Raw genomic sequence first — 26097 nt, 5'->3', positions numbered from 1 at the left:
CTGTATGTACTTTGTAGAGCATTTTCAGGCGCAATGAAACCTCAGGACTTCATAGACCGTCGTACCTACATGGAGTGGTTAGTAATAGCGGAAGCATCACGGGCGCCGATAAGCCGACTCGATCGGACGGTGGCGATCCCCGCAGTAGATTCGCGGGTGGAGCAGAGGTGGGGTTCCCAGCTCCTAGTATTTGCGGCCCTGATAACGCATCTCACCCGCCGAGCACATTCCCCTCCGGTGGCGTCTGCTTCTTGGTCTCTCGAACATTAGGAAGGTCGTTGCGGTACCTCTTCCATTATATACCATGGCGACTTGACCCATCATCGTGGAAACCCTTACGTGTCTGTACAGTCCCCCACATTCAATATGGCGCCTGGTATCACGGACACGGATTCTGGTTCTGGTTCAGGGGAGGAGAACGATAGAGTGGCGACCAGTCTTCCCCAGTTGACGGAGAACTGGGATGATACCATTCGCTTCTATCTCAACGGCACCAAAGTTGCGCTCGATACAGTCAACCCGGAAGTCACCCTCTTGGAGTATCTGCGGGGTATCGGCTTGACTGGAACAAAGCTTGGATGCGCCGAAGGAGGCTGTGGTGCTTGCACTGTGGTACGTATCAAAGAACATCACGGTCCATAGTTCCAACTGACCCTTATTCTTGCTGGACAGGTGGTTTCACATCTCAATCAGACCACTAAGAAGATCTACCATTCCTCTGTGAACGCATGTCTCGCCCCGTTGGTCAGCGTTGATGGCAAGCATGTCATTACAGTCGAGGGAATCGGAGATGTGAAGAATCCCCATGCAGTGCAACAGCGGATTGCGGTCGGAAATGGAAGCCAGTGCGGTTTCTGCACTCCTGGCATTGTTATGGTACGCTCTACTATGAGATGAGGAATACTGAATGAAAGCTAATCCATAACAGAGTCTGTACGCTTTGATACGCAACGATCCAAACCCGTCCGAACAAGATGTTGAAGAAGCATTCGATGGCAACCTGTGCCGCTGCACTGGATACCGACCTATTCTCGACGCCGCCCAAAGCTTCAACTCGCGTAACAACTGTGGCATGTCCAAGTCGAACGGTGGCTCGGGCTGCTGCATGGAGAAAAATGGCGGTGGTGGTTGCTGCAAGGATTCCTCAGCGGGCGACGAAGACAAGGAAGCCATTGAGCCGAAATTTCCCGCACCCGAATTCAAGAAATGGAGCCCGGATACAGAATTAATCTTCCCTGCGGCGTTGAGAAAGCACGATTTCAAGCCGCTGGTCTTTGGCAACAAGAAGAAGAAGTGGTATCGCCCCGTGACTGTAGAGCAGCTCCTGCAGATCAAGAACATCCATCCCGAGGCCAAGTTGATCGGTGGAAGCACGGAGACGCAGATTGAGATCAAATTCAAGGCCATGCGCTATGAAGCATCAGTCTACCTCGGTGATATCCCTGAGCTACGACAGTTCACCTTCCATGACGATCATCTTGAGATTGGAGCCAATGTTTCGTTGACAGATCTGGAGGCTATTTGCGATCAGGCTGTTGAGAGATACGGAGCGGTTCGTGCACAGCCTTTCAAAGCTATCAAGAAACAGCTGCACTACTTCGCTGGACGACAAATCCGAAACGTCGCGTCTCCGGCTGGTAACTTGGCTACTGCCTCTCCAATTTCCGACTTAAATCCAGTCCTCGTGGCAACGAACACCGTTCTTATCGCCAAATCCTTGAGTGGCGAAAAGGAAATTCCCATGACAGAATTCTTCCAAGGCTACCGTAAAACGGCCTTGGCTCCTGATGCGATTATTGCTAGTCTCCGCATTCCGGCCGCGAAGGAGAAGGGTGAATTTACCCGTTCTTATAAGCAAGCCAAGCGAAAGGACGACGATATTGCTATTGTCACCTCTGCCCTCCGCATCTCGCTGTCTGAGACCAACGAAGTCACCAGTGTCAACCTCGTGTTCGGTGGTATGGCGCCGATGACTGTTTCTGCCAAAAATGCCGAAGCCTTCCTAGTTGGAAAGGACTTCACCAAGCCCGAAACATTGGAGGGCGTCATGGCCGGTTTGGAGAAGGACTTCAATCTTCCATTTGGCGTGCCTGGTGGCATGGCTACTTACAGAAAATCGCTCTCAATGGGCTTCTTTTACCGCTTTTATCATGACGTTCTCTCCAACCTCGAAGTCAAGCCTGAGGGTTTGGACCTTGATGGTATTGCTGAGATTGAAAGAGCCATTTCTATGGGAGAGAAGGATAACGAGGCCTCTATTGCTTATCAACAGAAGATTCTCGGCAAGGCATCGCCTCATGTTGCAGCTCTGAAGCAGTCTACTGGTCAGGCTCAGTACACCGACGACATTCCTGTGCAGCAAAACGAACTTTTTGCATGCATGGTTCTTTCCACCAAAGCACATGCTAAGATCCTCAGCGTTGACCCATCAAAGGCATTGGATATTCCCGGTGTCGTAGATTACGTCGACCACAATGATCTGCCCACTCCTCAAGCAAACTGGTGGGGAGCACCGGTCGCTGATGAAGTGTTCTTTGCTGTCGATAAAGTCACCACCGCTGGTCAGCCCATTGGCGTGGTCTTGGCTCACTCTGCTAAGATTGCTGAAGAGGGTATGCGGGCCGTCAAAGTTGAGTATGAGGATCTACCTGCCATTCTCAGCATTGAAGAGTCCATCGCGGCCGAGTCATTCTATAATCACAGCCCCTTCATTAAGAATGGTGACGTCGATGAGGGCTTCAAACAGGCAGATCACGTCTTTGAGGGTGTCTCGCGCATGGGTGGCCAAGAACATTTCTATCTCGAGACCCAGGCTTGCCTTGCCATTCCCAAACCGGAGGATGGTGAAATGGAAATCTGGAGTGGCACACAAAACCCTACTGAGACGTGAGTAATGAAGTTTCCCTTCAGTTATTAGGAGCTTGAGCTGACTTTGGCTATAGACAAACATTTATCGCTCAGGTGACTGGAGTCGCCGCGAACAAAATTGTGTCTCGTGTGAAGAGACTAGGTGGCGGTTTCGGTGGCAAGGAGTCACGCTCTATCCAGCTGGCTGGAATCTGTGCCATTGCTGCGAACAAGACCAGACGGCCTGTTCGAAGCATGCTGAATCGTGATGAAGATATCTTAACATCCGGTCAGCGTCACCCGTTCCTGTGTAAGTGGAAGGTTGGAGTCACCAAAGAAGGCAAACTTCTCGCCCTCGATGCCGATATCTTTGCCAATGGGGGTCACACTCAAGACTTGTCTGGTGCCGTTCTGGAGCGAAGCTTGTCCCACAGTGACGGCGTTTACAAGATTCCGAATGTCTTTGTTCGCGGTAAAATCTGCAAGACAAACACGGTTTCCAACACTGCTTTCCGTGGATTCGGTGGCCCACAGGGTCTATTCTTTGCTGAATGTTATATTTCCGAGATTGCGGACCATCTCAACCTCAATCCTGAGCACGTTCGTGAGATCAACATGTACAAGCCTCTCGAGACCACACACTTCAACCAGCCCTTGAAGGACTGGCATGTGCCTTTGATGTACCAACAAGTCAAAGAGGAGAGCAACTTCGTCGAGCGACGCAAGGCCGTGGAAGAATACAACCGTACGCACAAATGGTCGAAGCGTGGCATGGCCATGGTGCCCACCAAATTTGGTATCTCTTTCACTGCCCTCTTCCTGAACCAAGCTGGCGCTCTGGTGCACATCTACCACGATGGTAGTGTCCTCGTCGCCCACGGTGGAGTTGAGATGGGGCAAGGTCTGCACACCAAGATGACGATGATCGCCGCCGAGGCCCTCCAAGTACCTCACGAAAGCGTGTTCATCGCTGAGACAGCCACCAATACTGTGATCAACACCTCCGCCACAGCAGCATCAGCCAGCTCCGATCTCAATGGCTACGCCATATTCAACGCCTGCGAACAAATCAACGAACGACTTAAGCCCTACCGCGAGAAACTTGGGCCTGATGCCACAATGAGCCAAATCGCACACGCCGCCTACTTCGACCGAGTCAACCTCTCCGCACAGGGCTACTACCGCACCCCAGATATTGGATATAAATGGGGTGAAAACACCGGCCAGATGTTCTTCTACTTTACTCAAGGCGTCACAGCCTCCGAGGTCGAAATCGACACCTTAACGGGCGACTGGACTGTACTGCGCACCGACATCAAGATGGATGTCGGCCGCACTATCAACCCAGCCATCGACTACGGTCAAATCGAAGGTGCCTATGTCCAAGGTCAAGGCCTCTTCACTACAGAGGAGAGTCTCTGGCACCGCGCCTCAGGACAGATCTTCACTCGCGGCCCAGGTAACTACAAGATCCCCGGATTCCGCGATATTCCGCAGATTTTCAACGTAAGTCTGCTGAAGGATGTCGAGTGGGAGAACCTGCGCACTATCCAGCGGTCGCGTGGTATTGGTGAGCCTCCTCTTTTCATGGGTAGCGCTGCTTTCTTCGCTATTCGTGATGCGCTCAATGCTGCGCGGAAGCAGTGGGGTGTTACGGATGTTTTGAGCTTGGTTAGCCCTGCGACACCGGAGAGAATCCGAGTCAGCTGCGCCGATCCCATTATTGAGCGAGCGAGAGTTCAGCCGAAGGAGGGTGAGAAGAGCTTCTTTGTTGCTATCTAGGGGCTGAGATAGATTTTACGATTCATGGCTTATAGTTATGACATACCCTCTCGGATAGTGTTTGGTATACCAGAATGTATTTGTTTCTTGAATTACAGTGCTCGGCACCTCGTAAATCTGATATTTGAACTACGTTCGGGAGGATTTAAGGTTCCAGACAAAAATAATTTTAGAACCTTCTTAATAACACCTATAACGCTGGCACAGCTCTTGAACCGAAGTGAACAAACCCACCCGCTCCGACACATGCACAACATTATACATACAAACAAAAGAGAAATTCAAGCCCAAGAAAATATAGAAATATCAACCCTTCGCATCATTGTACTCAACATAATTGCTCCTCCTCAAAGCAGGCGCTGTATCAACCTGCAATGCCGCGTCGTAATCCCTTTGCCCTGCAAACCCAACCTTCTCATTGGGGTATACAGTCTCACTCCGAACAGCAGGGATATCTGCGGCATTTTCATACTGAGGAACCGCATGGACAGACCCGAGAGTATTCTTAGGAATTGCAGTGAGAGGAACGTCGTCGAATCCTCCTGGGGCAGGACCAGGACCAGAATGGTCGGGTATTGGGTCCATAGCATGACCACCGCCTTCGCCACGGTTACGATCGCGGCCCCAGCAGAGGATAAGGGCGCGCGAGAAGCCTATTAAGGCAATGAAAACCCAGAGTAGGAGGATGACGGCGGCGATGATAGTCTCTTGGCGCAGGGCTTCCTCGAGTTTGTTAATGACGGCCACGACGACTTCGGTGATCTTGTTGGAAGTCTCGTCACCTGCGTCAGCGAGGAAGCTGTCTGATGGGTCGGAGGTATTGTTGATACTTGCTGCGGCGCCCTTGGAGAAAGTGTCATTCGGTAGAAGGGGGAAATCGATGTGCGCGTGATCAGAGACCCAGGTGAGACCCTTTTGGACGCCCATGACTTTCAGTCCAATGAGACACTCGAAGATGCCTTCCACGGGCTCGTAGAGGAGGGTCCCTCCGAATGTTTCATTGAGGATGCTTTGCGTTTTATCGACGAAGGCGTTAAGCGTGTTGTTTATCGCGGAAGTGCTCATATTGACCCATCCAAAGACATTGGTGTTTAGTTCGGTGTCGAAGCTGGTGATGGCACTGTTGGCGCCGTTCGCCCATTCTGCCGAGGAGTTTTGGAGCGCGTCGACAACTTTGTCAGCGAAGGCGCCAACTTCGGTACTGAGCTCTGGGATGGTCTTGGAGATTATTCGGAGGATGATGTATTGGAAGAGACAGGCGAGTAGAGCGGCGGTGGCGATGGCAAGAACGAACAGTGCAGGTACTGAAGTTGCGTATGCGATTGCCCAGCGGACGAGGATCTGCCGACGGCTGTTGCTAAAGCGGCTTGCTGCTTTAATTCCGGCGGCTGCGGTATATGGGCGTGAGACAATGTAAACCACGTCCATAGGGTCATGGGCCTCCTTTCGGACGAGCTCGGAGCGTTCCTTCATCTGTCGCCATCGCCGAATCTCTTGCCAGGTCATGGGCACGCAAGCTAGAACTGCTGCGATGAGAATGACGATGATAAAGATTTTCCGCGCGGTAATCGCGGCATCGGTCACTCCATCGAAAAAGCTGTTGATCCCATCGTTGTCGTTACAAAATGACAGCTGTTTCTTGGCTGGCACTGAAAGGGCAGAGCGGTCAAAGGTGTAATTTCCGAGCGATTCGTTGATCAGTTTCTTGACTTCATCGAATGGGAGTCTGATAAGATTTTCTGTGTAATTTTCCACTGTGGTGAAACTCGGAATAGTGCTGTTCAGCTCATCCAGCTTCTTGTCAAAGGATGATGAGATTGACCAGTCGTCGAGGGCGGAAATGGAACTATTCAGATTCAAGGTTGGTATGCTAGCGCCGAGGAGGCTTGTGGCGCTGTTGACAAGTTTGATAACATCATCCAGCCCGCTTTCAAATGTGGTGACGGTGCTCTGGATGTCTGAGCTGATAGTGTGGAGGGTGGTGTTCACAGCATCTGCAACATCTTCAATGAGACCGACACCCACTGAAACAGTGCTTCGAACAGCCAGGGTGATCAGACAGAGGTAGGTCTGGTACATGATTTTCAAAATGAAAATAACGATCTCCTCGACACCTGTGATGGTAAGCGTGATCATGGACTTCAAGGCCTTGACAGAATCTTCGATCCCAGAGGCTACAAGATCGTTGGTGCCATCAGCGAGGTAATGTGGCATTGATGCCATGGCGCTTCCCATGGATTCAACCGATGTGCATGCCGACAGTGCCTCACGCTTGGCAGAAGCCATGTCATTTTGTATGCTGCCGATAGCTAACAAGATGCGTACAAGTACAAGTAGCAGCAAAATCGTCCAGCGATTGATCCATACTTGTGATAGTCGAGCCCGCAATCCGAGATATGGGGTGAGGCCATCCGGATGCAAGGGAATGATGCGGCCGTTGCTGGGGTCGTGAGGGCCATATGGTGGCAGCAATGGAAATATCGCTCGCCTGGATTGTGAGAAGACCATTTTGATATGTTCAAATCAAGTGTAGAGAGAGGTGTGCGCCAGCGCAGAAGATGAGAGGATGTATGGATGACAGGTGCAAGAAGCGAGGAGAAAGAAAGGTAAATATAGAAACTTTTCACAGATAAAGAATAGGTAGGTCGAATTCAGTCAGTTTCTATTGATGGACCATTATGAATAGAAAGTGCAGCCTGATAGTGGTTGTATTCAATAGGCAGCGCTCGGTTCCGAAATAAGGGAAAACAACAATAGAGATAGAAAGCAGCCTGGGAGGACAAATATATTTACTGAATGCAGGCTGCGGTTGAGGATTTAAGCAGGGCGGCAACGGCATCTACGAGGCGCCTGATACTTTTTATAAAAATCTCATCTGTAGTTGACGATCTCGCGACGATGAAACGACCACTCAGAGTGAGTCAAGAGCCAGTCGAAACAAAGACAGCGTAAAAATAAAGTCTGCAGACAGATGATCCGAGCCAGGGTTTGTTTCATCCCGTACCGAAGCGCCTAGGTGGCTCTTGTTATTGCGAATGGCGCCCATCGCCCAAATTTAGCCCGAGTGGGCGCTTAGCGACCATCACCCATAGCCAATCATTTACTGGCCAGGGAACGAAGCTCTAACAAAGACCCTTTCACAGCATCGTATTTACGACTTCTTGTGTTCAGGCAGAAATGCTTTGTTTGAGATGCACTTCTGGACACGCCTTTGTTCTTGTGGCCGACAGTTGGATCGTTTCTGACGAGACCAGAAGACCCACGATGACCTGAATCTGGCTGCCATCAAGCTTTATCGGTGATAGAAGTGGCACTACATAGTGCATTTCCACGATCGAACAGTAGCCTCCCGACAGGAGAGAAAATAGTAACTACTTCCATGGGATGTTTGTACCTAGCTTCTGGCCAAGGTGCTTCGGACAAGACATCTCTGTGGAGAGCACGTGATGAAACAGATATCACGTGTTCCTGCTATACCCTACATGGTTGAGAACACTGATAGATAATTTTCATAGTGCAGGTGAAGTAGCACCTTCCAGTTAGGAAATGTTGAAATATTTGGAGAGGAGGCTCGTTGAGCTTGTATTTATCTCTCACATGGATTATTCAATCGGCATCTTCAAGGTTCCAATCCCCGGCGATTTATGTACCTTTCAACATGCTGTCTGACAGGGTGTCAGTTGTGAGATTCAAACCCTTGGATATTTATCCTGTTCCTAAAACCCCATTTACATATAGTTATAGAGACTTAGAAGAAGTTAAAAGCCCCGTGGTGCACGTGTGCGTAGATTAGACCTTCAAACGTGTCAAAAGAGTTTTCGAGATCTCAGCATTAACAACCGGGTCTCTAGGGATTTGGTTTGGTGTGCAGCTTTTCATGTCCACAATGGTATTCAGATTGCTGATCCTAATAAGAGCCTGACTTAAATGCGTGGTCTAGGGCCTATACATCAAGCCGGAAGATGGACTGGGACGAACCTTGGAAATCGGCGGGGTGATTTTTATACACGTCTGTATCTAAGTTATTTCCGTGGTCATGGGTAGGTCAGCATTGGCTTTTGATGCGGTCAGGTCCTGCTTAAAGATGTGCATAGAAAAACCTGTGGTGCCATCAATATTCGAATGGAATGTACAAAGCAGAGCACTGAGTCCTGAACAAATCATTCAAGGGGTTGCACAAACTCCTTTGCGACAGAATGAGACAATAAGACGACAAAAATTGGTTGTATCGTTATCTCTTACTGCGTATGAATTTGTCACAGCTCGTATCTGTATCTGCGGTGCTGACACTTGGGGGGGTCGAACATCTTCAGTCTGGTAGAACTGCACCCCTGGCGCTTTCAGTGGGCATATAATTGACATTAAAAAGGTCTAGGTCTCCTGTCGGTCGTCATTTTTGTTACCATGGGACGAAGTGATTGCCCGCCTCTGGTGTTATACCAAAGCCCGGTGGGGATTCTAGGCCTTTCGAGGCCACGAGTCCCATCAACATATAATTAGCTCGGTCTCAGACATCTGGACCTAGTGCCAGTCAGTGAGTATTGATTTCTGATGTAAATAATCATTGAGTTCGTCGCGGATTCTCCTCTCATGTACATCAATTCACATGTTCTTATCCCTCACTTGCTTTTGTATTTCTGATCGATGGTGAGGGACAACCCGAGCTTAGTTTCATTTTTATCTAATTGTATACCATAGGCTTCTAAACCAAAGCTATAGACCTTAAGCAGGCAGATACCTACCAGATACCTAAACTCTAAACACCCGTTGAGAAAAAATGGAGAGCATGATACTCAACCCGATTTTTCACTGAGAAATGTACTTCTTCAAGCCACGGAGTCTCTCCTTGGCGGTTTCAAGAACATCATCATTCTTGCAAACAGCGAAGCGAAGGTAGTCCTCGGCAATGTGCGCATTGGCTTCCGTATAGAACTCAGTTGGCGGAATAGCGGCAACGCCAACCTCGTGGATGAGGAACCAGCAGAGCTTAAAGTCGCGAGGACGGCTGGCGACATGGGCTGGGAATGGATAATCCGCTGGGAGTTTTACGGAGGCCATATTGGCCAATACAAAGTATCCACCCTCAGGATCAGAGTACTGTGTCAAAAATTAGCATAGCCCATATTTAAAGAATCAGAGACCTGTTTGCATACGGGAATTCCAAGCTCATCAAACACTTGACAGAAGCGTTCCATCTTCTGCTTCATCTCATTCCGGCTCTCGTCCCAGAATCCAACCTTGTCAGCCTGCTCAAAAGCAACAGCGGCAGCTTCCTGGAGAGGTGACACGCTGCTGTAGCAAATACGTGTATGCGCACCGGCCACATACTTGATCAGGTGCTCGGGGCCGATGAGGTAGCCGACACGCCAGCCGGTAGCATAGAAGGCCTTACCAGCAGAACCGACCGTGAGGGTGCGCTCGTACAGCTCTGGGGACAAAGTGGCGATTCTGGTGTATGGGACATAGAACAGACGGTCATAGACTTCATCCGACAGGATAATAAGGTTGTGCTTGATGCAAAGGTCACCGATGCGCTCGAGCTCTTCCCGCGAGAAGACCTTGCCAACGGGGTTGTGAGGGGAGTTCAGAACAATCATCTTGGTCTTGGAGTTGATGGCGTTCTCCAGCTCCTCAAAATCAATAGACCATTCGGAAGCAGGAGAAGTTCGTGTGGCACCGTCCTTGGGCGGGTGCAGAGGGACATATCGGATAGTACCACCGGGCATCTCAATATTGCTGATATACCTTTTCAAAGCACTCAGTATTGAACGTACCGTCCACGAGATTAGACTTACTGGTCGAAGAAAGGCTCAAAGATGATGACCTCATCGCCAGATTCAATAAAGCCCATGAAGGCACTCAGCATGCCTGTTTTTAAAACATATAATCAGCCTTAATCCATTCAGGTTTGCATTCAATTGCTTCTCACCCTCGTTCGCTCCGGTGGTAATGGAAACCTCGGTCTCTGGGTTCAAGGTTCGACCAAAGAAAGGCGAGTATGCATCTGCAATGGCCTTCTTGAGGCGGGGGCGACCCTATATATTATTAGCCGGATGTGCCTTGTTTCCCAAAGGTCTTTTCGGTTTCTACCTTCGTGGGGGAGTATTGGTTGCACTCCACCCTGTCCAGCGCGTCCTTGGCAGCGTCAATGGCGAACTTGGGAGGATTATAGCCACTGCGCGAATAATAGGTAAGCATTATATATTGACGCTGGTGTAAGCTGTGCCCTGCTTTACTCACAAGAATCCTTGGCCCATGTTCACAATCGGCTGGACCGGCGACGCAGCAGCCGCTTCATTGACAATGGACCTGAATCCCATAGATTAGTCCCGGTTTGCCGCTATAAAGCTCCGAAGCTGTATGCCATACCAAACATCTTGACGTTGACCAGCGACTCTCTTTGCTGGCTTGAAGGGGTCGGGCCGCGCAACTGTTGCCGACATTGCTCTTGCGCGATAACCAGGAAGGCGGGGTAGGGCCGATGAAAGGGACGCGGGGAGTCTGGAGGCGTAAGGCGTAGATCGGATGGCGGAAAGAATATGGCAGCTAGCTATCATGAGGATTGAGAGGTGGAGGAGTCCGAAAGTATGCAATGGAAAGAGTCATCCAGGCAGGTAGATGGCGTGCTCCGCTCTCCGAGTTCGGGCGGTGCGACGCTATTATCTATGAGGTACTGTGTTTAAGCCCAGATAGCACAACCGAAAGAGCTTTCTTCACTTTTCGACTCATGCAAGAGCATAAAATTGACAAAGAATCTATTGAATACCGCCAAAGCACAAATTCCCGATAAATTCTTTTAAACTGCAGAGGTCGCGATTATGTTCTCAGGCACCAAGGCACCAGCCTCCGGAGGTCAGCTATTAGTCAGCGTATATCAGTCGCGCTCGACGCGTCTCCGCAATTAAAAGCCGAGGATCTGCGATTACCATTGCAGGCTGTCCAGCTGTGCTCATTCCTGAGCTCAGTCAACATGGTATCCTGCCCGATATGCGAAAAGACCGTCCCGCAATTGAAAATCAACGATCATATCGACTCTGGCTGTCAAAGCTTCATCGAAGAGCCGTCCTCTTCACCCGCGGAGCTATCATCCTCCCAGAAAGGGCCTGTCGCAAGCATCTTCCAACCTCCGTCTGCTCGCAAGACCTCCGTTCAGTCCAGTCTTACCAAAGAGTCACCATCCCGACAGGTCGTCGCTACTCCGCGTCCCCTCAATAGCAAGAGATCTTTCGGCCAGGAAACACCATCGCGAGAACTACAGAATGGAATAAACCCCCCAAATGGGGAATCTGTAGAGCCACAGGCAAAGCGTCCTAAGGTCAATGCCTTTCATAAGGCCGCCCCGCTCGCTGAGCGCATGCGACCAAAGACTCTCGAAGACGTCTGCGGCCAAGAGCTCGTCGGTTCCAATGGAGTCCTCCGTGGCCTTATTGAGGAAGACAGAGTACCAAGCATGATATTGTGGGGCAGTGCGGGGACTGGCAAGACTACCATTGCTCGCGTGATTGCGTCGATGGTGGGAAGCCGATTCGTGGAGATCAACAGCACTAGCTCCGGTGTCGCAGACTGCAAAAAGATATTCGGCGAAGCTCGTAGTGAGCTTGGTCTCACCGGAAGGAAGACGATCATATTCTGTGATGAGATTCATCGCTTCTCCAAATCCCAACAAGATGTATTTTTGGGCCCTGTGGAAAGTGGCCAGGTCACTCTTATCGGCGCGACCACCGAGAACCCATCGTTCAAGGTCCAGAATGCTCTACTTTCCCGATGCAGGACATTCACTTTAGCCAAACTCACGGATGAGGATATTGTATCAATTCTCCAGCGAGCTTTGAAAGTGGAGGGCCCGAGCTACAACCCCTCGGAATTGGTAGATGATGAACTCGTCCAATATCTCGCCAGGTTCGCTGACGGTGATGCCCGGACCTCCCTCAACTTATTAGAACTCGCCATGGATCTATCTAAACGACCGGGAATGACAAAAGAAGACCTGAAACGAAGTTTGACCAAAACCTTGGTCTATGATCGTGCTGGTGATCAACATTATGACACGATATCGGCCTTCCACAAATCTCTCCGAGGTAGTGATCCGGATGCCGCGCTCTACTATCTGGCTCGCATGATTCAGTCAGGTGAAGATCCTCTGTATATTGCGAGGCGGCTGATTGTCGTCGCTTCCGAAGATATCGGCCTGGCGGACAACAGTATGCTTACCCTCGCCATTTCCACACATGCTGCCGTCGAGAAGGTCGGACTTCCCGAGGCACGGATCAATTTGGCCCATGCTACTGTTGCCATGGCATTGTCGAAAAAGAGTACAAGAGCATACCGCGGGCTGAACAACGTTTTTGCTGCATTGAATGAGCCGGGCATTGCAGGCCTGCCCATTCCTGTTCATCTCCGAAATGCCCCAACTAAGTTGATGAAGGAGCTCGGCTATGGAAAAGAGTACAAGTACAACCCCAACTATCTTGGTGGCCAGGTACAGCAAGAATATCTGCCCGAGCCTCTCCGTGGCCGAGACTTTCTGGAGGAGCTGGACTTGGGCTCTCTTAGAGATCCTGATCTGTATAGTGCCCAGCGCCGAGGTTGAATAATCTCCCCGTTCATTAACTCTACAAAGTACCTGGTATTTCACGAGACCCCCAGACTGCTTTCCCCACACAAATCAGTCAAACCAGACTTCGAGAAGAAGTAAATTCGTCACGGTCGACGCCTTCCCCGATTAGGCAGCGGCGATGCTTCAGTGATGCACACTTGGTTACATAATCTCCAGCGTCGATCCTGCTTGAATGCTCTCTCTTTCTCTGTCTCTCTCTCTTCCTCTGGGGAGTTCTTCATCCTGGATACCTTCTGACGAGAGCTCTCACCTCTCACTGTCGCTCGTTTTATCGATTTACCGTGGGTGGTCCACGGTAAAGCAGTTTGCCCTAAGATCATCCTCACTTCACTCGCTATTACACTTTACCCACTGGGCCAGCAGGCCGCCCACTTTCGCTAAGTTCAGAGCTTAGACGCTTCTGGTTCATGGCCACGATCAGTCGCTTGCGCGTTCCAGTCTATATCGATCAACTGTTTGATTGAGCCTCCTCGATATCGGATGCTCCCCAGTGTGCAAGTGGCGCCAGCATCCCCAGACGGTAAGCCGAGGTCTCTGTGACCCCAGTCCGGCGTCACGATGCTCCGACGTGCGTTGTCGGGTCGTTCACAGCACTCTGGTGCTCTAGCATCCGGTCATGACCTTTCAAGCTTCGGACATGTGATTTTTTCTGGGCCAGCAGTATACCCTGTAAGTTGAAAGCTCCCCCCTGTTGGGATACAAACTGCCGTACAGGATTACCGCTAATACTTTTAACAGACTGACCCAGTTCTAGTCCTGGAGCATTCCCATTCAAACATTCATGCTGGTTTGCCCAGTCTTACTTCCCTCGAGGGAGATTCAAATGACTCTGCCACGTTTTATGATGTTCCTCAGTTCTGGCCGAGTGAAGATCATGTTAATCCTGTTGATCTTCATGCCAGTCCAAGCAGCGCGGCCTTCCCTAATGAATTTTTCTTAAACGACCTTGGCCAGCCACAGCAACAAGAATACTACGTCGCATTACCCTTTGACCAACCTACCTTGGCCGCATATCCTCCCCCGTGGGCATTTCCCACGAGTATGAGTTACTCGCAGGGCTCCACATCTTCTCCTGACATACAGGATCATTCCAATGACTGGCCCGCCAATTCCCAGAACCGATCTCCTCCGATGCCGTTCGGGGTTCAAAATGCATCAAACCCTCACAGCCGCGAATTTGGAGTTCATAAACCCTCTTTCTCGCAGTCAACTTCCACCGACAAACTTCCATCGGGGGAGACACCTTTCATTATCATTGAGGACCCAACACACCCAGGAACCTACCGAGAGAAAAAGCATCGATCCAGGGAAGATCTTGCAAAGCAGAAGCAGGCCAGTCATGATTTGAAAGTCTCCGGTGGTGCATGCGTTTGGTGCTATCGCAGCAAGAAAAAATGTGATGCTTCTCCTGTCTGTCACCCATGCCGTTCGGGCAACCGGAAGTGCATTCGAGACTCAGCGCAATTGAGCTTGCTGGCGCCGATTGTGACAATCTCAAACAGCACTTCCGCTGTGCCTCAAAGCCCCCCTTCTCATAAGACAATTGCTACACTCAATTATCTTGGGGCGACAGTCTTTCAGAAAGCGGAAGCATTGACTGCCGTACTTAATATTCGCCAACCGCACGGAGGAAATCTCCATACGTGGGCCATGAATCTGACCAGGGCTGACCTAACTCTGCCAAATAACACCAAGGCGGCCATTGACCAGTTTTTGGCGAAAGCAATCATATGTGGGCAGGGCTCCCAGCTTTCGAGGCTCGAGAATGTCTACGGCTCCCACCCCCTTGTTCAAGAAGCCCTGAAAATGGCAAAGCTATTCCTTGCCGTTTCTGGCATAGCCAAAACTTCTATTTGCACGCACCCCGATCATCTGGGTGCGGCACGGTTGACGATGCTCCTGGTTATGGTTGCCGGCTCTCAGCGCTTAGTAGAGATATCTCAATTTTTCTCTGTCGGGCTACACGACGCCCTCCGGCGGAAAGATCTGCAGGATAACTACTGCGGTGGCCAATATTCACCCCAGACCAACGATCCGCTGCATCCACTCTGGGTTGCCTACGCGCTCTATTATCGTGTCATTAGCGGCTTGTTGGGTCTGGAACCAGACTCGCCGATCGCCAATATCTTCCAATCACTAGAACCACACTTGGATGAGGCTCACAAGACCACGTGGAGCGTTATTATTAACCTTTCGCCTTGTCCCCGGCATCTCAAAAGAAGGCCAAAACTGGCCCTCAGAGAAGATATTCCCGTTTTATCATCAGCATCCCATTTCGACCTGAGTTTTTCGACAAGCATAGAAGCTTGGGGTAACGGGTCCGCACCTCAGATGATGCTAGGTCAAGATGATCCTGATCCAATTTCCGAGCCAAGCTACGGTGTCGAGGTGCTTCTTGATGTTCCGTGGACGCAGCCTGTCTTTTTTCCAAACAATGCCTTGGCCTCTCAAAACGGCTTGAGGCCATCATCAGAGCCGCAGATGGCGCGTTCACTGTTTGGCAGCATACTCAGAATTGGGAGCTCGGATTCATCCTCGATAGATCCAACCGTCCTCAACTTGTTGGATCCGACAGCTGTTCCACAGGGGGAGTTGAGAGATACGATCGACACTGTCATGTTGGAAGAACCCCCCTGCTTCATCCGCTAAATCGCACAGTCATTTCAATTTCTACTTCGTTTTGGAATTGAGACTCCCCTAACCATTGCTTTTTATTTGTATCTTTATTGTGTGAAACATACACATTTGACATGACCTGCTCGTGGTTGAAACTGGCGTTGGAAAGAAAGCGGTCGACACGATACTCGGCACGCGGTGCTTTTGTTTTTTGTTTACGGGTTGGTTAGATAGTTTTTTGCTTCCACCTTGGCTATACTAGATACCACTCGCTTTAGTGAAGATGATATTCCACTACTTTTTTTAGGTCCTGTTGTCAATAGTGGAAACTAAATCGGAGATTAAAGTGTCGTGGTGACGCATTCTACGCGTCTCAAGATTCCTCCACCGCCAACACTTCACTCCACCTCGGGCCGCGAGCCCTTTCTTCTTCGAATCCTGGACGTTTACTCCACCAGCATTTCCATCATGGCCTCCGGCCAACCTTTCGCGTCGCGTTCATACGCGGGCTCAAAGCTCCCGGAACGCTCGGCAAACGCGAACGCCATGCCCTTCAGCGCGACATCGTTCTCGCGGCATCGCGGTCTCGGTGCCTCCGCTCCTGAGTTCAACGCCGACGGCCCCAAACAAAACCAGCAGGCTGCTCCTGTGCAGCAATCCCATGCCCCAGCGCAGGATTCTAATCCCCTCAGCCGGTTGACCGAGGAGCAGAGGGAAGAAATTAACGAAGCTGTACGTATTTCCAGCCCGTGTTCCATGTTCAAGGCTTCCCTCTGGGGATCTACAGCTTGCAAAAAGCCCTGCGTTTGACAATACAGACCACCAAAAAACCAAAAACTAACTTGAATAGTTCACCCTCTTCGACCTTGACCGTGACCGCCACCTCGATTACCATGAGCTACGCGTCGCCTTCCGCGCCCTCGGCTTCACCCTCGCCAAACAAGAACTCATCTCCCTCCTAACAACATACGGTGTTCCCCGCCCCCAAGTCCAACAACAACAAGGCATTGCTGCGCCAAAAGGCAACATCGCCAACCCGACACACCCCTCCAACCTCCTCATGCCCTTGTCCTCGTTCCAGGCCGTGACGGCGCTGAAGATTCTCGAGCGGGATCCACGCGACGAGATCCTTCGTGCGTTTGAGCTTTTCGATGAGGGTCAGAAGGGTTTTATCGATCTTGAAGATTTGAGGCGTGTTGCGCGTGAGCTTGGGGAGACGGGGTTGGAGGAGGAGGAGTTGAGGGCCATGATTGAGGAGTTTGATCTTGAGGGAGTCGGTGGTGTTACTCGGGAGGCTTTTGTGGGCATTTGTTGGCAGTAGGGGGTGTGGGCTTGGTCCATTGGGTTCTTCTTTTGGTGTTGGGATTGTTTTTTTTTGTGTGTCTAGGTGTTTTTCTTCTTCTGTTTACTGAAGTCTCGAGATTACAAAATTACATCTCTGTCTGAATGGATTATCCCGAATTCTCGCCTGGGTGCTACGTAGATATCGACGGAATGTGGAATAGATGAATTGAGATGTGAATATCACATCGGGCTTGTCGATTCGTAGCCGCAAAACCGGCTTTCAAAATATCATTAAACACATTCACAGAGCTTTGGAACGATAAACCCCAAATTCCTCCAAAGCAGAGGGAACCACGTAGGAACAAAGTGCCGATTCCATAGATCGGACAATATAGACGCCAAATGAAAACCTAGGCCTCCCTGACCAGCCCTGCCCATAATACCAAGACAGATATGCAAAGGACGTAACGGTATCAAATATGAAACATGAAATGACAAAAATGAATGCATTCGTTACGCATAACGCGGTGGTTGCGCCGGTGGCGGATATCCGCCATTGGAATACCCGGGCCACTGCTGCATAGGAGGAGGCCTAGGGCCTGGCATAGGTCCTCGGTAACCATTATACGGCCGAGCCTTCGCCATACGGCGCCTGTTTCTAGCCATTTTGCACCGGTTAACGAGGCAGAATAGCAGAGCGAGAATGATTAAGCTGCCGACGCCAACGCAGACGCCAATGACGATGTTCTTGTGCTGGCGGATCCAGCCGAGCGCTGATGAGCCCTGGCACTGGCCTGATTTGCATTTGCCGCCTGAGTCGCACGGTGTGCCGTCTAGGTAGTTCTGGTTCATCTTGATGCAGGTCGAGCTGCCATACTCTTGGGCTACTTCGGAAGCACCGCAGACAAGGCTGCAGGATGGTTCATTGGTGTTCTCGCAAGCCCAGGTGTCGTTGCTGTTCAACAGACTTCCCATGACAGTGCGGCATTGGTAGTCTCGGCTGGTACATTGGCCACTGGCGCAGGCAAGGCCCTTTGAGGAGCCGCAGGAGGTTCCATCCTTCTCATATTTGTCGTCTGGGCAGGAGCTGGAATTTCCAGTGCACTTTTCTTCGATATCACATTGGCCGGTGCTTGCGCGGCAGACAGTATCCGCGGAAGCATACTGGCAGCTGGTACAGCAGCTGTCGTTGGAGTCATCGCAGACAGCGTTGTTCTTAAACTTGCAAGTAGTGGCGTCACAGCACGAATTGTCGCCGCACCCTTCGGTTCCGCCACAGTCGCAGTCTTCCCCGGCCTCGACGATACCGTTGCCGCATTGGCTGCCAGTGATAGTCACGACACCCTTGTTATCTGAGAGACAAGATGACGTGATACTGTTGCGGCCGATGGCGGAGCAGATGTTGCCGACGGTGCATGGGGAGAAGGTGGTCATATCAGACTCTGCGTACGGGTTCATAATATACTTGGCGTCGGCGTTGCAGGTCGACGAAGTCAGCGGACAGCATTGAGAAGAAGCTTCCAAGCCCTGCGTACAGGTTTGAGAGTCACAGTCGTGCACAGCGCCGAACGTATGGCCCGTCTCGTGGGCAAAAATCTGCCAAGTTGTCCCCTGGTTGCCAACAACGACATTGGCTCCTGATACGGAGTTCGAGCCATCGCTCGTGACACCGGTGGTGCATAGCCGACCCATCCAGGAAACACCGACTTCGGAGTCCGTAGGGCAACCTGTCAAGAGAGTCCAGTAGGCGTTGTTATCCGAGTGATCGCCGCGCCACTTTGAAAACTCGTTCAGGCGCCAGGTGATATTGCCGCCATTGCAATCGATGTTCCACGGAGTGGCTTCATTGGCGGTGGTAGGACACTGGTAGTCGTTCACGGTGAGATTCCGCAGACCGATGGAAACATTGAAAGATGACTCGTAGAGGCTAGAGGCGGTGTTCACCATGTTGATGACAAAGTCCTTCGCTGCGGCCTTGGGTGTAGAGTTGGTCGACTGGAAATAGTCAGTCATCATACAGTCCGTGGCCACTCCAATAAGAGCGACTTTCTTCGTCTTGGGACATCCAGACGAATCGCCAATGGTCGACTTGAGATTCACGCCGCCCGTGTTTCCCGATAAACCGCCAGTATCGGATTGACGTTTGCTCAACCCAAACATGGAGTTCAGCGATGTGTATCCCCACCGGGCATCGGGTTGGTCAATTCCGAAGGGGAAGATTGACTTGCTCAAGTCGGCATTGAAGTCGAGCTTGTCCGCCGAGCAGCCTGATGATTCGGACAGCGACCGCTTCAGCTCGGAGTGCTGAAAGCGGATCATATCAGAGTCTCGATAGACCACCATATATTCGCGTACGCGGTGTTCGATGTCGATGTCGATGTCGCGCTTCTTGCCAAGATATGTGGACTGCAACTCGATATGGTGTTTGTCGTCTCCGATGCTGAATGCACCTTCAAACAGCGGCTCTGGGCCATCCCTTCGGATAGTGATTCTGGCCCAGCCCACGGGCGTCCATCTACCCTTGCCCGAGCCGACCAGGGCTCGGCCACGGAAGACCTTATGTTCATGTCGCTGGATAGGCTCACCCTCGCCCAGGGTGCCATCTGGGCGCATGTACTGCACGTAAGCATCGTCGGCCAAGATGTCGTGATTTGGCTCTAGTTCTAGCTTTATCCGTTGGGCGTCGCGATTTAACTCGAAGGTGAGGTCAAAGTGTGAGAGATGGTCAATTCGGTGAGAGGAGGTGCGAATAACTGGATCATCTATCGGGGTGATCTGGCGAATGGCTTGTGAGGCTTGAGAACGCGCTGGTCGCGGGTTAGCAGGAACCACCGGTGACCGGTCGGAGGGTGGGACGTACCTTGTACTTGAGAGAAAAGGGTAGAAACTGCCCCTAATAAGGGCAGCAGAGTCTGTGATAACCTCATGGCCAGCGAAGAGGAAGCAAGCGTCTGAGTGAGATCGCTGAGATCGCTGAGATCAGGGTCTCCGGGTAGAGTTTCAAGGGTCCAGGTCGAGCATGGAGTCCGGATTCAGGGCAAGGGTCCACTTCGGGTCGGAGATGAGCAATCAACCAGGCAAAATCAGTTCAATGCAACAAAATTCCAGAATGAAGGGAAATCAAAAGGACGCGAATCGCCAAGCCAAAGAAAGTGAATGGAGAGTTGGGGCTGAGCTGCCAAGAGGAATCCAGTGCCAGAGTGCCTTGGCACTAGGATCTGGATCTGGATCTGGAATTGGAACTGGAACTGGAACTGAAACACTAGTTACTATTCTTGGAATTCGGATGTCGGTCTCTATGGCCTTGTCTCTCCTGTCTCTTTTGTCTCTTGAGATTATTCAACGTTTGAATTGAATCTCGTTGCTGCTAGTTTCCTGTTTGAGTTGTATAACCCATGGTACTATCATACACTCTCCTTTGCGTGGCTCAGGTACAGTCTAGCGACTATAAAGATCTTTACCAAATGACATCTAATCCTCCACGGCATGATACATCTGATGTGCTAGCTGAGCAAAATGTGGCATCGCAGCTCCACAGAGAGCACATTCCACATCCCCTAAAGACTCTTCATCCCCCTCCTCCCACACATCCGCCTCATCCGGAGGCGCAGTCAGGGTCCAACCAGGAACTTCAGGGACTGGGACTTCAGGGATTTCGGATACATTAGGCTGCATAATAACCGCCCGCTCAACGGGTTCCTGTACCGTCCAATCCTTAAGTACCGTCTCCTGTTGACGGAACATTTTCCCAATGTCGCGCCCACTGCTCTGTTTCTGGTCCCCGGCACTTTCCACCAAGTTGGTCACCGCGATATTCATCAGGCTCAGATCCCACCCCGATTTCTCGGGATGCAATTTTCGGAACATACTCAGAACGTGCTCACGCACAAGTCTATCCGCTAACGCATCGATATTCTCATCCATGTGGAAAAGAAAGGTGGGGAGTGGTGCCGACCGTGAAATGCGATTAGCGTTGTACGTGCGCACCCCGTCTGTCTCCGGTGCATTTCTAGGGCGCGTAGATAATCGTAGGGTGCGTGGATGCGCCAGCCACCGAGCTTGACCAGGATTACTCTCCGTCTTGTCGAGTAAATCGGTTCTCATGCGCCGGATCAGGCTCTTTGCGAGAATTGTCAACTCTCTCCGAACGCTTTCCATGTTATCCAGCCGCCCTCGTCCGTACGAGTCCTCGATGCTGATCTGGGTGGGCAGGTCGCGCGCTTCGAGCACTTCTGTATTGTCCACTCCGTGCAAGGTATTCCATACGCGCATTCCGATCCCCTTAGGCGCCCCGGGCCCGCCGAGTGTCTTTTCTAAGAGTACTGGACCCATGCCGGGAAATAGTCGCACATCTCGCACCGTCACTTTCTGGTCGCCGGTATCCGGTCCAGTAACTAGGCTTCGTAACTTATGTGCAAGTCTAGAACCAATGCCTGGAATCTTCTGGATTTCGTGCGCGTCCATGAATGGAATGACGTTGCTTGCGGCTTCCTGAGATGTCTCATATGGTGGGAGTAAAGTAGTCTGGTTATTGGGTTTGCGAACACTGCCGACTAACTTTGCCAGCAACTTGGAGGTTGACGCTCCTCCAGTGGCCGTAAAACCTTTCTCGTGCTCCATTATGCCTCGCAGGTATCCATTCAAGTGGGAAGCGATCAGCAACTTCATCTCCAGGGATGCTATGTCGGGGGGACGAGCGAACACCTCTTCTGTCGGTGGATAGGTAGAACCAACGAACTTTGTTGCATCATAGGCAAATCCAACTGTGGGATCCTTTTGGTCCAGATGGAAGAAGGAAGTTGTCATAGTATTCGGATTCAGCAGTCCAACGTTGTAATCGATCATCTCTGTCACATCCAAAGAGAGCTCGTCAAAGCCCAACCTCTCCACCCGTCCACCCCAAATGAAGCTGCGGATAAGCAGATAGAGATCCTTGGATGCATCGCGAAATTTGGTCAAGTCTTCGCCTAGGACGATCACGACGTCAGGGCAGATGCGCTTGGCATCCTTGATCAGCTGTAGTTTGTTCAGCCCACGCCGTCGTGCCTCATAGTTGCACGTCACAACAATCTGTTTTTGTTGAACTGCTAGGGGTAATGATTTGAGAGCTGGTTGCTCTACCTCAAACACCGAGGCATAGAAGCAGTCATAATCCTGGGCGCGTTAGTGAGGGGTTTTGTCCAGTGAAAGAGTCAATTACCAAGTGCAATATAATACGACGGTCGTTACGCGCCGGTGATGCAGACATTGAATTGGCCCGCGGTTGTCTCCATGGAGTAGAACTGGCGGATGTGGTTGACAAGTCAAGATTGATATGCTTCAGATCTCTGTCCGGGCGGTGGCGCGTCCCCGCGTGGCTGTTGTGGCTGATTCCCCGGGCACCCTTTCTACTCTATAGTCGATTACCATGTTTTTCATTCAAGGTAAATGATTAGATACGTTGAAATCTACTTAATGAGTGAGACAGTCTGAAATTATTTTTCAGCGTTCCTGAGTTCTATTCATGAATATCTATCTGGATTGGTTAGGCACCTCAGTAGGGATATGTTTTGCAGCGTAAAATCGAGTCACCTGCCACATCCAACCATCAAGAAAGTAAATAGTTGTGAATAAAATCAAGACTCACCCCCGAGACCCTTTTTGTCTATTCCTGTACTTTTTGTAGCTAGGGCTCAGGTCATCTTCGCATAACGCGGCCGCGGGGTGTGGGGCTGAGGATGGCGTTGGTTACAGGTGAGCTCAAATGCAGCTCTACTTGTGTCCCTCATCGATCTTAGATCGTACTAGGACAATGCTTCGCGATGCTTCGTATGTGCAAGTCATCACCGTGCCCGGGATCGAGGTTCTCTTGCAAGAAGCAGAAGCCGAGCCGTTTACATACCATAAGTCCTGGGAGGACGGACAGCGTGATCCATGGCTGGTATTCCACACTTCAGGCACTACCGGTTTATCATCTTGACAATGCTCGCGGTATTCTACACCTTAAACTTGCATGTTTCAGGAAATCTAAAGCCTATTACACTCACCTAGCGTATGATGGCCGTACCCGACAGTGGTGGTAGGAAGAAGGCGCTGATCCAGGCATTGGGTAACATTTTGCCTATCAAAGGTAGTATATGCCATTGCTACCTTTACATGTGAGTGGTATCTTCCATGAAATCCTCAATAATGATGTGAGACAGCCGATGGAAACTGCATTGACCTTTGCCATGACTTCGTTCTTGCACTCGACCATGGATTGAGCCCATCTACGCCCCTGTCGTCCGTCACTGTAATGGAAACCCTATGCGATGAACGTTGCTAAAGTGCCCTTTTCCCACCTTCCATGATCGATGAACTATGCCTAGCACCAGAAGGTCTCGGGGCTTTGAGAAACCTCGAAAATCTCTACTTCGCGGGTCCCATGCTAGCTACCAAAGCAAGTGACCAGCTGGCATTTCAAACGCATCTATTCTGTTTGGTTGGCAGATATCCAATGGCTATACAAGACAAACGAGATGCGGGGAACTAGTTACATGAAGTCTCAGAAGATTTCAGGAGCTCAGCTCGAGAAACGCGTTAACGATCTTTACGAATTTGCTCTTGTCCGTCCATCAGGACACCCTACTTCCCAGTCTTTACAGTGTGTCAAGATCGGGATCGCTTCGAAGCGAATGACTTATCGGGAAAGTATCCGTTGTATGGAGGTCTGTGGAAGATTCTCGCACCTACGGATGACTGTGGCGCTTTATTATGGCGACGGGCTTTATAATTCAGCACTAGAGCCTGAGACTGAGTCTCATACGGCAGTAAACTAGGCATTTTTTTGGGGTTGAGACTGTTCCGGAGGAGGGGGGGGGGGGGGGGGGGGTTGTCGAGGTTACAGGCCCTCGATATATACAAGGAAGAGATTGCTGCTTTATTCATGAGAGACCAAAATGAGAGAGCGTGAAGGCGAAACAATAGTAAAATAAAAATAAAAATAAAAATAGAGGTTTTTTACTGCTATTCCACTGTTTGTTTTGACGAGGTAGCTCGCATGTTCATTTGCAGGGATACTGTGCAATACTAAGAAACTAACTTTTTTGATTCCACTGGAGTCTCTGAGTCTCTCATCATGTCTAGGCGAGAGGCTGCTAGCGAGAAAAACAGCAAGCTATCTCGATCGTGAATAGGTAAATGTGCTATACACCACCATTGCCGACCATAGATGCCAACTTTGATGAAGTGATCCGTAGTCGTCTCACGTCATCAATAAGAGCGAAGCCCCGTATTAGAAAAAGCTCGGGCCTCGGGGTTTACTTCGAAGCGGGGATCTCTACTGAGTCAGACTAATCCGAGGCGGGCTTTTGACGGCATGACTAAGTTCTCGGCTCTATAGTGCTGACGAATCTGACTACATGATTGATAAAACACAGAATCTTCGTAACGGTACCGTTCGGACGCTCGGGCTTCCCGACTGAAAAATGTGCGTGTCATCTGTCACGTTGAAACGCGAGGATTGGGTTGCCAAGCCATCACCAACACGGAGGCGGCAATCGGCCTACAATGCGAGATCTCTTGTTAATCAAATGTTTGGTCTGAGGCTAGAAATATAAATATACCCTGCGATCCTTGATATCTGAATTAATTCAGCAAGCACATAACATCACAAATACCACCAGACAACTATCCATCGTACCCCAGCTCAATCTAAATATATTTCATCTCATAACCCCGCCATGTCTAAGTTGATTACTGTCTTCGGCGCCACGGGCAACCAAGGTGGCTCTGTCATTGATGCTATCCTCGCCGATGGCCAACTTTCGAAGGAATTCAAGGTCCGCGGCATCACTCGCGACACCACCAAGAAATCGGCCCAGGACCTGGCCAAGCGAGGTGTCGAAGTTGTCACCGTAAGATGCCACTTCATACGCCCGCTTCTAAGAACAAGTTATTGACAATGGACATTTAGGCGAATTTGGACTCAGTCGACTCTCTTACTGCAGCTCTAGAGGGCTCTCACACCGTCTTTCTGGTTACCAACTACTGGGAAACCGCAAATGCCGACATCGAATACTCACAGGGCAAGAATGTAGCGGATGTTTCCAAGGCCATTGGTGTCTCCCACCTCATATTCTCTTCCCTTCACCATGTGACGGAGGAGACCAAGGGACGTCTGAGCCATGTTCCTCATTTCGACAGCAAGGCCAACATCGAGAAGTACATCCGTGCTTCAGGAGTTGGATGCAGCTTTGTTCTCCCGGGATACTACATGAGTAACTTCAAATCCTTGTTCAAACAGGCTGAAGATGGCTCCTATCAGCTTTTCTTCCCTGTTGGCAAGCAAGCCAAGTTCCCTCTCTTCGATGCCGCCGACAATACAGGTAAGGCTCCTCCCCTTTTTCTATTTGTACCGGAACTGAACTTCTATCATAGGTCTCTTCGTGAAGGCCATAATTAAGCACGCGGATCAGCTGAAGAACAAACAAATCTTGGCAGCTGCCAAGTATTACACCCTTGAGGAGATTGTGGATACCTTCACTCAAGTGACTGGCAAGAAGGCTACCTTCATTCAGATTACTCCCGATCAGTACAAGGCCGTCTTGCCCCCTGCTGTTGCCCAAGAATTCCTCGAAAATCAGCTGTTTGTGGAGGACCCAGGCTACTATCTGGGCGAGCCTCTTGAACCAAGCTTGAAACTTCTTGACTCGGAGCCTACCACCTGGTCAGACTTTGTGAAAAAGAATGTTTCCACTTGGAAATGAGTTTAGTCACATGTGGGCATTTAACGGTGGCAACAGTCATACGGAGTGCACTGGTAACATGTACTTAATTAAGGCATTGAATTGAATTTTTCTTATAAGTATTTATATATATACCCGTATCGCTCGCGTCTAGAGACACTTAGCAGTTCCCAAGATTTCAAGGTTGTCAAATCAAGGGGCGTGCCCTCTGGCTGGTCTGAAGCCCGACCCGACCGCCGAACCAAC

At 50.5% G+C, this 26097-nt stretch overlaps 9 protein-coding genes across 9 annotated transcripts; 5 read left to right on the top strand and 4 right to left on the bottom strand.

Annotated features, from left to right (window-relative positions):
• Nucleotides 1-366: 366 nt before the first annotated feature.
• Nucleotides 367-4629, top strand: N7443_004606 (putative xanthine dehydrogenase HxA; the record flags this gene model as incomplete). Its single annotated transcript, XM_056884662.1, has 4 exons — nt 367-612; nt 673-876; nt 929-2886; nt 2943-4629. 4 exons carry the CDS (start codon nt 367-369, stop codon nt 4627-4629), a joined length of 4095 nt encoding a protein of 1364 aa, XP_056742940.1.
• A 306-nt stretch (nt 4630-4935) lies between these two features.
• On the bottom strand, nt 4936-7137 carry prm1 (pheromone-regulated protein PRM1; the record flags this gene model as incomplete). Its single annotated transcript, XM_056884661.1, has 1 exon — nt 4936-7137. The coding sequence occupies one exon, from the start codon at nt 7135-7137 to the stop codon at nt 4936-4938; it is 2202 nt and encodes a 733-aa protein (XP_056742939.1).
• A 2298-nt stretch (nt 7138-9435) lies between these two features.
• N7443_004604 (kynurenine--oxoglutarate transaminase) lies at nt 9436-11072 on the bottom strand (the record flags this gene model as incomplete). The annotated part of the gene is made up of 7 exons (XM_056884660.1): nt 9436-9726; nt 9783-10374; nt 10425-10497; nt 10559-10664; nt 10720-10804; nt 10870-10938; nt 10999-11072. 7 exons carry the CDS (start codon nt 11070-11072, stop codon nt 9436-9438), a joined length of 1290 nt encoding a protein of 429 aa, XP_056742938.1.
• Nucleotides 11073-11599: 527 nt separating this feature from the next.
• On the top strand, nt 11600-13219 carry N7443_004603 (ssDNA-dependent ATPase MGS1; the record flags this gene model as incomplete). Its single annotated transcript, XM_056884659.1, has 1 exon — nt 11600-13219. The coding sequence occupies one exon, from the start codon at nt 11600-11602 to the stop codon at nt 13217-13219; it is 1620 nt and encodes a 539-aa protein (XP_056742937.1).
• A 1158-nt stretch (nt 13220-14377) lies between these two features.
• Nucleotides 14378-15895, top strand: N7443_004602 (uncharacterized protein; the record flags this gene model as incomplete). The annotated part of the gene is made up of 1 exon (XM_056884658.1): nt 14378-15895. One exon carries the CDS (start codon nt 14378-14380, stop codon nt 15893-15895), a length of 1518 nt encoding a protein of 505 aa, XP_056742936.1.
• A 435-nt stretch (nt 15896-16330) lies between these two features.
• cdc31 (putative cell division control protein Cdc31) lies at nt 16331-17183 on the top strand (the record flags this gene model as incomplete). The annotated part of the gene is made up of 2 exons (XM_056884657.1): nt 16331-16594; nt 16713-17183. The coding sequence occupies 2 exons, from the start codon at nt 16331-16333 to the stop codon at nt 17181-17183; spliced, it is 735 nt and encodes a 244-aa protein (XP_056742935.1).
• A 476-nt stretch (nt 17184-17659) lies between these two features.
• On the bottom strand, nt 17660-20073 carry admB (uncharacterized protein; the record flags this gene model as incomplete). The annotated part of the gene is made up of 2 exons (XM_056884656.1): nt 17660-19953; nt 20007-20073. The coding sequence occupies 2 exons, from the start codon at nt 20071-20073 to the stop codon at nt 17660-17662; spliced, it is 2361 nt and encodes a 786-aa protein (XP_056742934.1).
• A 544-nt stretch (nt 20074-20617) lies between these two features.
• Nucleotides 20618-22394, bottom strand: N7443_004599 (putative DNA polymerase iota; the record flags this gene model as incomplete). Its single annotated transcript, XM_056884655.1, has 2 exons — nt 20618-22300; nt 22347-22394. 2 exons carry the CDS (start codon nt 22392-22394, stop codon nt 20618-20620), a joined length of 1731 nt encoding a protein of 576 aa, XP_056742933.1.
• A 2452-nt stretch (nt 22395-24846) lies between these two features.
• N7443_004598 (NmrA/HSCARG family protein) lies at nt 24847-25872 on the top strand (the record flags this gene model as incomplete). The annotated part of the gene is made up of 3 exons (XM_056884654.1): nt 24847-25020; nt 25080-25491; nt 25544-25872. 3 exons carry the CDS (start codon nt 24847-24849, stop codon nt 25870-25872), a joined length of 915 nt encoding a protein of 304 aa, XP_056742932.1.
• Between the last annotated feature and the right edge of the window lie 225 nt (nt 25873-26097).

Source organism: Penicillium atrosanguineum (genome assembly GCF_028827265.1).
Source record: "Penicillium atrosanguineum strain IBT 20685 chromosome Unknown utg000003l_segment0_segment0, whole genome shotgun sequence".
Taxonomy (NCBI): domain Eukaryota; kingdom Fungi; phylum Ascomycota; class Eurotiomycetes; order Eurotiales; family Aspergillaceae; genus Penicillium; species Penicillium atrosanguineum.
Note: the sequence above shows the minus strand (reverse complement) of the source record. Positions and strands in the feature narration are given on the sequence as shown.